Source organism: Microplitis mediator, chromosome 3 (genome assembly GCF_029852145.1).
Source record: "Microplitis mediator isolate UGA2020A chromosome 3, iyMicMedi2.1, whole genome shotgun sequence".
Taxonomy (NCBI): domain Eukaryota; kingdom Metazoa; phylum Arthropoda; class Insecta; order Hymenoptera; family Braconidae; genus Microplitis; species Microplitis mediator.
In genome coordinates this window covers 23,899,291-23,915,621 of record NC_079971.1, presented here as the reverse complement: position 1 = coordinate 23,915,621, position 16,331 = coordinate 23,899,291, and the positions used below count along the sequence as shown (strand labels likewise).

General features: G+C 35.6%; 1 protein-coding gene across 1 annotated transcript; it reads left to right on the top strand.

Annotated features, from left to right (window-relative positions):
• Window positions 1–3,993: 3,993 nt before the first annotated feature.
• Window positions 3,994–7,032, top strand: LOC130666163 (protein drumstick). Its single transcript, XM_057466967.1, has 2 exons — window positions 3,994–4,818; window positions 6,341–7,032. Exon 2 carries the CDS (start codon window positions 6,799–6,801, stop codon window positions 7,030–7,032), a length of 234 nt encoding a protein of 77 aa, XP_057322950.1. The 5' UTR covers window positions 3,994–4,818; window positions 6,341–6,798.
• Window positions 7,033–16,331: the final 9,299 nt, after the last annotated feature.

The window sequence follows — 16,331 nt, the reverse complement described above, 5'->3', positions numbered from 1 at the left end:
TTTTTTTTTCGAAAAAAAAAAAAAAAATGTTACTGGCCAATTATATATGATGTTTTTTAGAGAAATAAATTTAAATGATGGATTGACATGGAGGTTGATATTGTGGTGAAAAGATGAGTGGAGAGAAATGAGAAGAAATAATATTATTCGCTGGTCTACGAAGACATGCGGGATATATTTAAACGAGTTGCGCGACGCTGGTTGATGCTCGAGGTATTATAGTGTCTTTTTAATATACGGACGCAAACATTCAAGAATTTATGGTGACATTAATATAAAGAGTACATCAGTATATATAATATGTGTGTTCTTTGATCTTGCCGCGCTGCAAGAGTTATCATTGTCGTTATCTATATTTTTTTTTAATCGGGAAAAATAAGGGCTGAGATTATGATTCATTTTTTTCAAATTTATAACATTTTAGGGAATAAAAAAAAAATTCATGTTCATTTTGCAGACAAGATTTTTTGATAAAAATTTAATTTTTTTTTAAGCCAAAAAAAAAATTTTTTGGCGCAAAAAATTTCAACTTGCCCCCAAAAAATTTTCTTTTTAAAAAACGGATATGATTTTTGGAAACTAAACAGAAAAAAGGGTTTTTTGGCGCAAGGATTTTTTTTAACTGTTAAAAAAATTTTTATCTTGACTCAAGAAAACTTTTCCGCCCCAAGAAAATTTTTCTTTTTCATTCATAGTGAAATTAATTTCTTAGGGCAAGTGAAAATTTTTCCCACCAAGAAAACCTTTTTTTCTGTGCATGAAATTGTTTTATTATTTTTCATTCGCCTAAAAAAATTTTTTGTTTCTTCAATACGACTTTGGAGAGATCTACCGGCTGATATTTCAAATTCGTGCAGTTTAGAAGTTTTTAAAAATAAAATTTTTGATTTTCTATTAAAACTTGAGGTAGACGGTAGTAATAAATTATGCAGTACTTATGTAATTTATATATATGTATATCTTATGTAAAATTGTTGCTATTCGGCTTATGCCTTGGCATTAAAAATCTAAATAAATAAAAATATTCATAATTTATGATCCTATAAAAATAAAAAATTTTCTTGCATTCATTTTGACAGAATCTGGCTACAATTTCCCCAATTCAGAGTTCGATTTCTATAAACTACATCCTAAAATATTTATTGCCAATACCCTCCATTAAAAAAAGTTCAATTTCCCCTATCGCAACAATTCTCCCAAAACCAAAAAATTTCCACCAAAACTCACGCGAGCCCTCAACTAAATCCCAAAAATTCCACCCGCAAAAGTTCCCCATTTTTGCACTCCGTCCATTCTAACCTCTCTTAGATAAAAAAACTGAAACATTCTGGCCCAAGAATAAAGTGAAAAAAAAAAAAAAAATAAAATAAAAAAGGTATTTTACAGATATATGACAATATTTGTCACTGATAGGCGCTCACTCATTATTTGCCATAGCACACACACAATATTTCTATATTTACCTACGGCTTTGTTTCCGTGAGTTTCCGTTTCCTGGGACACCTTGTATTATCGCCGTCCGGCAAACATGGCGGCACCTCTGATCACCCTAGTCTATATACTCTATAGCCCATCATAACAAAATTATCTGTTTTATTGTCATTTTCACCTTTTATTTATATAAATATATATATCCATCCACACACGCACACATAAATATATATGTGTGTATCCACTTTACTGTGGTCTGGCAATATTCTCCGTCCTTTGTGCTCTGTGCGCTTAAAAAAAACTAAAAAATAGTTTGGGAATGTGTCACACCGCATTATATTTATTTTAAAAATGTGGGCGAGCGTGTGTGTTAATTCGTCACCTCAAAAAAACCAATTTATCTGTGTTTCTTTATCCACAATAACATCTTATTGTAACTAACATTAAACTCTAAAAGATATATATAATATATGGCCGCGTTTATTTAAAAATTTTTTTATGGCGGCGCTTTTGTCGTAATCTTGGTGACACTTTGACGTTGGGCGCCAAGTAAATCAATATGCTTTTTGTCATCGGGATAATCTATAATATTATAAATATATATTATAATTCATTCATTTATATTTACATATATATTATTATAATTATTGGGTGTGTAAGAATAATTTAAGGACGTTAACGAGGATCAGGGGCATATGAGGACCAATAACCACCGACGACGAATGACGACCGCGAGATCAAAGTTTCTCACGTGGAATAAATTGGCCAGATTGACCGTAGAGTCTTATTTCACGAGCCAGCTACGATGCGGCGGCGTATCACATCTCTGGTACGCTGATGCCAGTATATCCGAGTAGGGAAACCGCATTTTTATCCCACACCCGAGAAATAAATCGCGGGAGGTTGTAGCAATATATATATAGGTGTATAAGAATAATAAGATGAGAAAGAATTGAAGATCTGAATAACAGGGAGAGTGAGGGATTGAGGGAGGCCGTGACGAAAATTCAGTCCCAAGGATTAAGTCCCGCCAGAAGCTGCCTCGGGCGATATGAGTTCTTTCATCTACATACAGACACTAGCAGACAAGGTTCATTACACGAAACGTCGTGGTCACGTCGGTTCCTCTTGCCAGGGACTAGCGAGCAATGAAGCGGGGGTGGCAATTCACATCGGCAGGGTAACCAACGGTTCGCTTCATCTAAAAACCTTCATCATCATCATCGGGAGATCTCCAATAAGGAGTCATCATCGTCATTATCATCATCATGATCAAAAGAGATGATGCATACCAGAAACCAGAATTATGCTACTTTTCTACCCCCGAGAATATCGTCATCGCTGTAAGATTTGCCGGCACATGTGTAAGGGGTACCAACTATCCACGTGATCCTGTCCACTACCATCACGGGATTACAGTGTAAGAGCTTCAATAGAGCAGGTACTTGATGTCCAGGTAGGAGGCAATCGTCAATGACTTTGCGGACCAATCCGAGCAGACGCTACCTGATCACGGAGGCGTGGCTAACCTCTCCACTGACGTTGCTGTTGCTTTTGTGACGCGGGGCTGGATATCGGCGGTAGATGGCGGGGATACTCGGCTACATCACACATACCAGCACGATGTTGAGCAGCAACGGGTTACTGATGCTGTCCACGATGACCAAAAGAGTGGTGGGGACGCCTCTGTTCGGACTACTGTGCATTTCCCACGTGCCCTGGGAACCCTTGCGGCAACACACTCATTGCTATATACAGCCCCCGCACCTCTTCTACGCTATCTTCTTCGCCTTTCTCTTTTCCTCTTGCCTTATAATAATCCACTGGCTCACAACCAATATCTATATATAATATATATTTTTGCGTAGTTTTTTTCCCCAGACTCCTACACCAAAGTGATTCGTGAGAAGCATCAGTCACAGTAAGCAACATTATTTTTTCTGTTACTGCTTACGACTTAACAAAATGACATTATTAAACCTCGAAAAGCAACAAGATTTACAACCGGTACAAACCAGTCGGTTTAATTTCGCTCATAGCAAGTGGGCGCAAAGCGAGGCTTTGTAACATAAAGGAAAAAAAAAAACCGAAAAGGTTTTTTTAAATATTTCCAAAATATTTTCAGAGACCGTTCAAGTGCTTGCTGAGCTACCTCAGCATGTGAATAAGGCGCCGAGATGCTACCGCCCCCGCGGGGGGTAAATCCTCTTGATCCTTTTTACTACACCACTAACATACACACAGGTATAAATACGAAAGAGAAAGAGTGAGGGATGTTGGGCCTACTCGCGCGACAGGGGGCGGTACCTAAGGGCCCGTAACATGAATGTGGGCAAGTGGGGGATGGGATATTCTGGGTGTTTTGTAGAATGAGAATGAGAATATGCGGCGAGTCCCCGCTTAGGTTACTGGCAGCAGCATCAAGAAGCCAAGTATCTGGATGGATTTGTGAGTAAGCAAGCTGCTATTCGAGGACCCGTATATAGTTGGGATAAAAAAGCGCTACTACTTCCTTCACGCCAACACACCATCACCACTACTACTTACTACTACTAGCACTTGGTCTGCTCCACCGCCACCGCCAACGCCGCGTGATCATTTGCCGTCTCTTTTTGGTGGTAACAGCGAGGGCGGTAAACCGAGCGAGCGAGAAAGTAGTCTATAATAAAAAGATCGCTGGGAAACAGACGAGAGAAAGGTATGAGGAGTCGCCCGAGTTCGGTAGGGAGGTACCCCTTGGTCCCTCCTTCCCTTTTTGTCTCTCTCTCTGTTACCCAGCTCGTTCCTCTTCTTCCACAGTCTTCCTTTATCTTGTTTATTGTACACACTACTGGCTGGCATATACCTCCACTGACGAGGAACGAGGACGTAGAGGAAGCCCGGTGAGTCTCTGTTGGTGCTGCGCGTTACTACACACCGCGGGAACGGTCTACTGTCTTCGGGTGTCTACTATATTCGGGCTACCAAGTACCGACGCTGTGCCAACTCGGCGTGCTGTGTGGAACTCAGCAGCAAGCAGCAGCAGCAGCCAGAGAAGCTACAGCAACCGGACTCGACAGACCTGGTCGAAGGTTCGTTCAGTCTACTCCGCGCAACCAAACGGTCCAGACCTACCTACCTACCACTTATCTACCTTCCTATACTTACCAATACAACACTCTGTCTCTGAGAAGACTATTCCTCAGCGGACCTTACACACACACCCACAGTCACCTTATCCGACGTTCATCTTGTACACTTAACAAATCCTTCGGATTCGAACTGCAATTGTGAACGTAAATCCGTCCATTACCGGATCATCATCGGACATCAAGAGTTTTATATTTAACAAACCGCGACCTGGATAAACCAACACAGTTACACCACTTGGACTAAATAATTGACCAGGTAAGTCATATATTTTCACTAATCACCAATTATTTAAAAAGTTATCATCAAAAAAGTCCATGCATTGTCATCCAGTTATCCGTGATCCTTAAATTCAGAAATAAAGTTGCTGGACTATGTCAGTTTGGACGTATCCGAAATGAATAAAAACGCAATATAAGCAACCATTGCTTGATGTGTATCCAAATGGACGTTAGTGGAGACCACGGACCACGTTATTGGGCCCTTTGAGTATCATAATCAGCTCGCGTGTCCTGGGGTGGGGAGGGTGTGGTCCCCGCGGCTACGGCGGTTGGTCTTGGTACGGTAGCAGTCAGCAGCCGCCTAAAACCGGTAGCACGGTTTTAGCGTTAGGGCGGTGCACAGTAGCCGTTGTTTGGTTGGCTACGCGAGTTGCTCACGCTCTTTGCTTTGCTTTCATCTCTCCCTTCTTATACGTATTTCAACTTTGATGCACGCACTCCGTTGGTGAAACACGAACGTACGAATGAATGAGTATCACGAATAAACCTGTGTTGAATACATGTACATATATTATATATATATATATATACATATATATAGACCACAGTAGTCACAATACAGTAGCGCCTGCGTAACACCAGTCGTCCAATTAGAGTCCGTGCTTGAGATTATCCAATGGACGACGCCCAGTTTCACTTGCTCACTTTTTTATTGTTACCGCGTCTACTTTATAATCCTGCTCGGGTCTTTTAATTCCTATTCAATGCAACATCTTATGAATACTTGTATCGCTATCTTGATTTACACGTAATACTGGTAATAGTTTTTTTTTTAATAAATTGTTAACTGACGACGTGTTTTTCCTCATGTATGTATCAGCTGGTAGACACGATGAATTTATAATAGTAATTACACTATGTCACTTCTTGCGTGTTACTCGAAGTAACAAAACTATGTTGCTTTGTCCATAAACTCAGGTAATCATATATGAATAATAAATAACCCGGTATTTTATCATCTCGAAAAAAAAGTATGTATATATAATTTGTTTTGTTGTCGTGATAAATGGACGGTGTAAAATCGGCAGTAGCTTTGTCTTCACACAACAAGCAGCCGATGAAAATGTCACCAGTCAAAATTCCAGCTTCCAATCTGATAGGAAGGTGTTTCAAGCTGGCCCACGGCGCGATACTCGGGGCCTAGGGAATGGGCTTATCTTTGGTCGGAATTCTTAAAAAAACAAACCGCTTATACAGATTTTTATTGGTGACCGATCTTACAGGATCTAGGTGTAGGAATTTCGGCAATCTAATCGCGGGAAAATCACCTTTGCTACCACAGCCGGATTATATTATTAAAAATAGTTAATTTATTATGTCCGTCTACATCTCATCTTATATTTATATTTACAATATAAAATACATATAACATAATATAATACAAATGAATATATCAATTTGACAAGGATCTTAAACATAAAACCGGTGTCACGGATAATTGAGGTTATATGTCTGGATCAATTGATCTTGATCCTTGACGTGTTGTGTTATGTTCGCAGGTAGCCGCAATTGTCTTGTGTGTTGTACTGGATCCTTGAAGTAGTGAAATCTTACTGTATACATAAGAGTGAGATCACTCCGGCACAACAACGTGTGAGACAACTCGATAAAAAAAAAAAAAAAAAAAAAAAAAAAAAAAAAAGCGAACTTGGTCGTTTAAAATTGAGAAGGAGTTTTGTACACCCAAGAGAGTTTCAACGATCGTATTTACGTTTAGAGAGAAAAGGATATCCATATCCATAAGATATATATCTGCTGCTTGGAGAGAGGGATATTCCCCAGGCATAATACCCGCGTGAATAAGAAGAGTGGTGTTGTATATATCTATATATATATATATTTGTATATATATATAGAGAGAGAGAGAGAGAGAGACTTGGGCTGAGAAGACGAGGAGGAGAGTCGCAAGAGTATATTGAGTCTATAAGAACCGAGGGAGCGGTGGGAATTTATAAGGATGTTCGCGATAATGCCGATGGAGACAGAGGGGCACGGCAGGGAGTTCGGCCGCCGGCAGAAGATGCGCGCCAAGTGCACCGTCGAGTTCGTCTGCAAGTACTGCCAGCGGCGTTTCACAAAACCCTACAACCTCATGATACACGAGCGCAGTCATAAGGACGACGTGACCTTCACCTGCGAGGTCTGCGGAAAGTCCTTCAAACGCCAGGACAACCTTAAACAACACAGGTAGATATATTTTTTTTTTTTTAACAGTTTTTTTACTTACTGTGACAGCTTGTCGAGTGGCAAAATTACGTATGAATGCTGATAAATTTTTTAGTGTCATTATTAACCATTGTCTTCATATTTTATGATGAAATTCAAACTTTGACCGTCGGGTTTTGTTTAGTTTCGGTTTTTTTGTGGTTATTTTCAGTGGCTTAATAAATCCGACGGATTTATTTTTAGATAATTCGCAGCGAAAAGTTTTTCGACGGCTCATTTTGAATTCTTTTTTTTTTTTTAATTTACTGGTTTCATTATCATTTAGTGTCTTTACTTTTATTTTTTTTTTAAATATGGCCACTATAAGTTAAATTACGTCATTTTTAAGCTTCTGAATTAGTGAAAGTTTATTAAAAATTAACTGCCGCGAAAATTGCGCTAATAATTTTCGTGTGGTTTCAATTTATTTATTTATTTATTTTTTTTTTTTTTTTTTTTTTTTTTTTTTTTTTTACGTAAGTGAATTTTTTTCGCGATTCCGCCGGATTTTGTGGGATTGACACTTCGACTAAATGAAGACAGTGGTAAAAAAAAATTGCCTTGGAATGATTTTAGCATGAATTAATAAAACGATAAAAAATAAATACCTATAAAATTATTTTCACTCAATAAAATTATTTTTAATGGGTTATTAAATTTTTTTAATTTGTTGCCATGGCCAATAAATAATATTCTTAAATAGCCAATGCCGCCAAGTAGAGTCAGACATTTGGGTGAATAATGGGCCGATATCGAGGTAAAATGGACAGAAAAATGAATTATAAATGTTGTCCATCTTGCCCTGGTATTTTAATTAAATTTAAATGGGTGATTATGGTAGTCGGGTTCGAAGGGGGTGTTAAATAATTAAGGCGGCTTAACACTAATAGATACCTTGTATTTGTAACGGCGGTGGTCTTGTTTTCTGTTCTGTTGTAGATGTGGGTGGCGGTGAGCGGGAGCTCTGAAACCCCCTGCACCTTATTACACTCGATAAACAAACAAACAATAGACATAACAATACAATACGTCAATAATAAGAAAAAGAAAAAAAAAATTTAACACTTGCACAGAAAAAAAAAAATTAAATTTCCTCACTTCCAAAGCCGCCTCCTTGAATTAAAAATTTTTCACTCTCCCATAGTTTTTCGTCATACGAATGGAAAATCCATTATTCTATTAAGAGACAATAATAAATGTAGTAGAACAAAAATATTGAAAAGAGAAAAAAAAACCCAACAAAAAAGCCCGCTTTGAACCCGTCCCGCGCGCTGTAGACTAGACAAAAGGAGGACAAAGTAAAAGTGAAAACCTTCCAAGGAAACGTGACCGTTTGTTGTCTGTCAACTCAGCATGCTACACTCTCTTCATACTGAGACTACATTAAACAACAAAAAGAACTTAAATCAAAGGCTCCTCACTTTTTATTTATAACTAAGAATCAGCTGCTAACACCAAATGACCAAAAAAAACATATATATATAAATGCATGCTTAACATAGTCTGGATGAAATATGAAAAGAAAATACGGCAGCATAAAACAATGACATAATATTATCCTGATATTGTCGAAAAATATAAAAGACGAAACGTATGTCCTGATCCTTGGTATTTCGGTGAATCTGTTCCAGGAGCATACATTCCGTTTCCTACAAGGGCTCCAACGGCTACTCAAACGGCTATTCGAATGGCTACTCTAGGTACTAGACACCATCCAGATCCGAGATCCTCTATAAATTTAAAAAAATTTTTTTTTTTATTATTATTTTTATAATTATCTGTAGATTATTGTATTTGCAATCCAATCCTTAACCCCTATCATAGAACCTAACCTAGTGCGAAACCCGAGAGGAGATGCCAGACGGACGATCTACAAGTTATATAAGACGATATATAAGATGGACACTGACCGAGAAGACTGGATGACATTACCTCACTTGATCCCTTTAAAACACTACCACCATGATTTTTGGTTATTTTGAGTCCCAAATTTTTTTGGGCCTTACTCATAAATTTGGGCCTAATGAGATAAAATTGAGTTTTTGGGGCTTAATGCCAGCCTCTGTCGATAAATTTTGATTTTTGAGTCCCATTTTTATTTGGGACTCATTTTTATAGTGGGCCTTATCCTTGAAAATTGGGACTTGTAATTAAAATTCGTATAAAGTAAATATGGTATCGGTGATAGGTATCAAGGGGTCATAATTACTGGGCCTTGGATATCATTTGGGCCGTAAGTCCTAAATGCTGGGCATTAATCCCAAACACTGGGTCTGATTTTTAATATTGCGGTATTACAATCTAAATATATCGACGGGGCAAAAAGTTTTTAAATATTAGTCATCAAATCGTAAATACTGGGCATTGAGTCCCAACAATAAGGCCCCAGTGGCATTTGGGCTTCAAGTAACCAAATTCGTGGTTTGTTATTTCCAAATCCCTCAATTCAAATCCCATAACATTAAATAAACCAACGAGATATAAATTAACAACAACAATAACAACAATTATCACGACGACGAGAATAATAAAATGGGCCAGATGAAATACACATGGGTCCTCTCATATTATCGGGGCAACACCAACAACGCGGATTCATCCGCAGGCAGATGTCTTAAATTGGACTACGTAATAACTGACCGTCCAGCAGACAAGAGGCTACTCCAGCTACCAAAGTGTAGCAGCAATGAACGGCTACTGTGGACCACGCCCAAACCCCTCAGGCGACATACAAGGCCCTCATTGAGCTTGTGGGCCCCTATAGTCACTCCACTGGGTCTGTAACTTTTTTCATCATACAAATCAACAGGATTGTTTATTTTATTAAAATTATTTTATTTTGTAAATATATTATTTATTTATATAAGGCCCAATATTTAGGGCCTTATATTTTGGGCCTTACTTTAGTTAAAAATTAATATTATCACAAAACAATGTAAAAAATTATTGTACACATAACTCCCAATTTAATTTTTTGGGCCTTATGTCATATTTACATTACTTTGGGACTTCACATTTATCAAAGTACGCTTAAAAAATCACCAACAAAGCTCTTTCTCATATAAGGCCCATTTCTTTGGTACCCGTAACGACTGACCCGTGAATCAAAATAGCTCATGCCCATAAGGCCCATTACTTTTTGGACCTCATACTTTTTCCGCATTTTCAAAACAGTATTTTTTCAAAACTACCATAAGTTCGTTCCCCATAAGTCCCAATAAATTTTTGGGCCTTATTTAATTTTTGGGCCTTATACATTTTTTAAGTCCTTATTCATAAAAATATCGAGAGATCGTCGTATTAAAATTAATTATACATATAAGTCCCATTATTTTTGTTGGGCCTTATTTAAAATCTAACTGTAAAAATTAACGATGACATTTTAAAAGTTCTATAATAAAAAATAGACGACCTTGGGTGGTCAGCATTAATTCAACATGGTGGTCCCAAAGTAATATATAACATCACTCAACATAGCCTATAATGCGGGACCTATATATATATATATATATATACATACATACATATATATATATATATACATACATATATATATATATATATATATAATAAGTTTCCACCGGGTAAACAGCAAGTCCGTTGTCAATTCAATTTCACATACTGTCCATTTATCCATCGAATCGTAATCGATCGTTCCGAATGTCTCTAATGATTTATTGCATTTTTATTTGCTTACCAACTCGGTCATTGTCGTCTCCAATATATTATACATAAAAAATCAGCCTTCACATTATACCCACTCTTACATTGTTCTGAAAAATTTTAAATAATTATAACAACCAAATCGAGTCTATTGTTAATTATTTATTTATTAATACGTCGGCACTAAAAGTCTGTAGAAAAAAAAAAAATAATTCGAGGTCAGACACGTCTTCTATTTAATATCCATATATTAAACATTAGTAAGATATATAATTAAATAAATAAGAAACTATAAAAAAAAATAATTAGTGTTGTGGCAACTCGAGTAATCGAGCTCTAGCACTTCAGCCTAATTTTGAATTTAAAAAAAAATATTTTTCCAATCGGGCAAGCATTTATAATTTTTATTTATATAAATATTATAAAAAAAAGAGACTGCAGTCGCGCTTTGTAAATAGCTTTATTGTGTTTTTAATATTATTATATTATTTTATTATTATCATATATTATATTATATTATATAAATATCTATATAGATAGTCAAGGCAATAGTGCCAGTTTTATTAATTAATTAATATTAATTTTGTCCAAGAGCCTGAGTATTATACCCACCACCCTGTTGTACCTAGTACTAGGAGTGATAATTATTATTATTATTATTATTATTATTATTAATTATTATTATTTTTGCGTGTCTTATATACAGCTGAAAAATACATAATTTATAACAATGTATACATATATTAATTGTAAGACGTGCAATGGTGCTTTTGTTTAATTATAATTTTTTTTTTTAATAAAAAAAATTAATTCATTAATTATAAATGTATACTTAATTTGAAACCGCAAGTCCGGTTTTTGTCAATAAATTTACGAAAAATTAATGGACATTTTTTCACTTTTTTTATTACCAGTTTTTTTTAGTTATTAAGTGCGAGATTTAAATATTTTAAGATGACGGTAAGTAACTTTTTTTTTGTGGGGGTGGAATTTTATAAAATTTTCCAATTGACCAATGGTCATTTTTGTGTCGTATAATTAAGTACAGTAAAAAATTTCTTTTTAAGAAAATCAGTTTTGACGATTTTTTTTTTTTTTTTGAGTTCTTTTTTAATTGCCGGGGTCGTAGGTGACTATAAACGTTGAGATTTTTGGGGTTTCGTAAAGTCAGTGGTCGAATTTTGGAGAACTTATTTTTTGCTGACCGACCTAATAAATTTTGAAAATTGAACTTTACCAATTTAAACTTGACAATTTGAACTTTGGTAAATTTGGACTTTTATGAATTGATGAATGAATGAATGAAAAAAAAAATTATTTTTGATGAAAGAAATACTAAATTATTCAAAGTTCAAATTTTTAAGTTCGAAGTGTAAAAATTCAAATTTTCGAAGTTCATTAGGTATGGAATCGATTTTTTTTGCTGACACTGGGATTCGAACCCACGTTTAGCCTGTTACCAAATTCGAGTGGTGCCCCCTGATTGAGAAATCAAATTTGAAATTATTCAAACACGATCCGAAACAATTCATTGTCAAAATTCACTATATATAGATATACACTTTAGCATGGATTGAATCATTCCAAATGAGATTTCTGAATCAGGGCCTACTTATACCCCTCATCTGTGGTGGCTGGTTAGATTTTATGATTCAATTTTTCACCATCTTGAAAACACCTTTTTTAGAATCATAGTCTTGTGCAAAAAATTCATGTACCTCAGGCCCATACGAAAAAATGAAGAATTTTTTTTTTTAACCATAGTCATATTTCAGAAAAAATATTTATTATGTTTTCGCTTATTACTAAAAACCGAAAAATTTTTTTTTTTGATTATCGCATTATAAGAAAGTCTACGCAGAGTCATGTGGGTAAGTGTGCGCAAACCCATGCGTTTCAATCCGAAATAAATAGCTTTGCGCACACTTGCCCCACATGACTCAATACTATTTTTGTCGATTCCGGAAAATTAACGATAAAAGAAAATTTTTAATTAGGGGAAGGTGGGGCAGAGCGGCCCCCCTGAAATTTTGACCAAAAAAAAAATTTTTTTTTTTCGACTAATTACTATAAATCCGATATGTTTGCGCATTTTTACCCTTACGCATGACATTTGGGGCAAAATGGACAAGCCCAAAATTTTGAAAAAGTGATTTTTTCATATTTTTATCGTCAAATTAAAAAAAAATTGTTATAATTCCACATTTCTAGCCCTACGCATAACACCTGGGACAAAATGGACCAGCCGAAACTTCCGAAAAAATTATTTTTTCATATTTTTCGGCCGTTTCTCTATGTAAGAGACAAATTTGGTCACTAAAAATTTATAAAAATTAAATTTTTTTTTTAGTTGATAAATTTTTGAAATAAAGTAAAATTATAGAATTGATGTTTTTTTTTTATTAAATAACAATTAGTAATTAAGGTAATCGAGAGTGAACGATTTTTTACGCTTTAAAAAATTTTTTTCGAGTAATATAAAACCAAAAATAGTTGTCAAGAGAAAGAAATACATTCTTGATAATGAAAACAATTAAAAAAAAAAAAAAAACAAAAATAAAATTTTTTTTATCACTTTTTGAAGGGGGGCCGCTCTGCCCCACAAAAAAAAAAATTTTTTTCAGAATTTTGGCAAAATGTCCATAAATTTGTTCGAAATAGGACAAAAGTAAAGTGATCTTATGGTTGAAAGCCACAAAAAATAATAATTGGCTTAGGGGGGCCGCTCTGCCCCACCCTCCCCTATAGTTTTCTATAAAAAATATTTATTTCCTATTCTCAAACTCATTTTTCAAAATAAATCGACAATAAATTTTTTTTCGATGATCGTATCGAAAAAATAAATTTTCCTAATTTGCGGTTCATTAAAAAAAATCACTTAAATTCCAAGCTTGACATCGAATTTTCGCATCTAAATTTTCTAAAACACAGTATTAAAAATAAAAAAAAATTGCAATATGCCCATCATACCCCCGCTTACGTAACATATAGCATAAATATTAATAAATGAAATAGAAACTCGTGCAGAGTTAAAAGTCCAACCTGAGAGCTTCCCATGGACTCTCACCTCCTCGGGCATTTGTTGAACTTCAAATGCGCGATATATGCAACGATGTTACACACTCACATATATCCTCTCACATATGTAGTTACATATATTTATATCTAGATACAAGTTAATACCAGAGGTAAAAAACCTGGAATCGTTAGCCGCTAATAGTAAATACTGCCACTGGCTTTCACTAATATCCACTAGCATAGCGGAAGGAGTTGATAAGTTCACGCTTGGCTGGTACATCTTGAATACTAACTACCTGATTTAGCCATCTAGTCATCTAGCCATCTAAATCCTAAATGTATTTATTCATCTCGCGTAAAAATATTTGACGGGCGTTTATAAATAAGAGTTACGAGTCGAGATAAATATTAAATAGTGGGTCAATAAAATTGATTTTAATTTATAAAAATGACAATATATATATTTAGCTTAGCAAATCCGACTTGAGTAACACACAAAGTGATACCGGTAAGTAGTCCCAGAGATCGCGTGAGTATTTACAGTAACAAGAATGAAAAATGTTTAACTGCTAGAGAGTATAGACGGCAAGAACAAGAAAAAGGTGGGATTTAAAAGGTGTCCTAAAGGTTACTACTGATGATCGGTGGATGATGATCAAAGCCTGTAGATTAGTCTCCTGGCTCCAGGCAAACACGAGGTGTGTTTTGCTCGACTGGTCTCACCCGCGCCTTTACTTCTTCCTCAGCCTCAGCCTCTGTTTCTGTCTCTGTCTTTGTCTCTGTATCTGTATCTATAAGAGATGTAGTAACCAAGAGTGTAAGTGTGGATCGACATATATAAACATATACAGAAATGAGCATCAGTATATTAAATGATGCAGCCGTTTTATCTTACTCTCGCTCATAATATTTTTATTTTATTTGAGCTGAAGAAACGCATTGCAGTATAACTTTATAACTGGAAGCCCGTTTTATAACAGACTATAGTTATAAATAGTACCGATGGCTCGAGTTTTGTTCTGATGCAGAAGGTCTTCATGGGAGCGCCTTTCACCTAATTGTTGGCACAATATGTGAATACGGAGGCGCTATGGTTCCCATCATCCACTTCTAGATCATTTCACTTATGGTTACTCGTCTTGGTAGCCGTGTGGGCGCCAGTTTGTTTTCAGTTGGCCAATTTATCGTTTTATGCCAGCATACAGTTATGCAATGCGCTGATGAAAATTGATGTCTACATAGTGTAATTGTTGATGGGACCTGTCGTGGAATCGCGGGAATGATCATTGGTTGAAAGGGCGGGCGAAGATCCAGTCGGAAAACTGGATTTCGCAATTGTGGCGCCCAAAATTTTCGCGGCGAGCCGTAACTCGGAAACTATCAACTTTATCAAATAAGTGAAGAGGACCTATTTTATGTAAAATTTCATTCTGGTTAATTTTGTATTCTTTCGTTTTTTTTGTATCTCGCATCGTTAGCGAGATATTGGGCCTGAAATTATGGAACATAATTTTTTCATAATTTGAAATATTCAGAGCTACTATGGACGTTATTCTCTACCGGAAAGTTAGTTGTCCATATTTTCTTAAAAAGTCTCTGGTCTTTGAATGGAGCTACTGCCAAAACTACTCGATACCGTTTCAGACAAATAAAGCGTCTTATTATGTCATCTTATATGTTTTCCCATTCTCTGTTAGTCCTATTTCCTAAATAAAATAAAAAAATAGTTATTAATATAAATATAGCTCTGCCCGAAAATAAAATTAGTCTTTGTCTGGGATATTTCCGGGAACGTTCCACCAGAACCGGTGGCACCCAAAAGGATTAATTAAAGGGATAACCGCCGATTATTGCCCACTCGTAAGAATTGTTCCGCCTTCTGCAATTTCGCGGTCCTCCCGTTTAACAAAATTAGCATAATACAATATCTCGAAAATAGACTTGATCTTATTGTAGGCTTACTCTTCAGAAGTGGTCCCAACTTCCTCATCTTTGATGAAAATAAAATAAAAACATAATATTCTGACTCTGTTTCGCCCACAATAAAATTAATTCCGTCCTTTACACTAGAACTCAACATTGTATCTTTATTTTTTCTCATGTACACACACGTATCTACAAATATGCTTTGTGTTTACGGTGATTTGGTTAAATCTATAAATTACGATACGAAACGGCAACCGCCTTCTCTACCTTTAACAACTGGCATATTCTTTCAGTCTCAACACAACTACCTCACACATTTCTACCTTTTTCTTACTCACATATCTATATATATATATATATGTATATATAAATATATGTATCCATTTCTTTTCTGACTCACCATCGAGTCCGAAGCCACTGGCACTTTGATAATAACAATTATTTATGCCGGTAGACCATCGCCGATGACATTTAAGGCTCCAGCAAGTCGGCCACTGATGCTGACCAGCATTTTTAAAATGTTAAGAAACAGCTCATCTCCGTTATTAATTTTCATTAAATAGATATAAACAAAAAGTAACAATATCGATATGAAAATATATAAAAATAATCCTTCCGGCAATAAAAATAAAAACTAACTAACCGACCGAAAGGTCACAGTCTTACAGTTTAACCCTG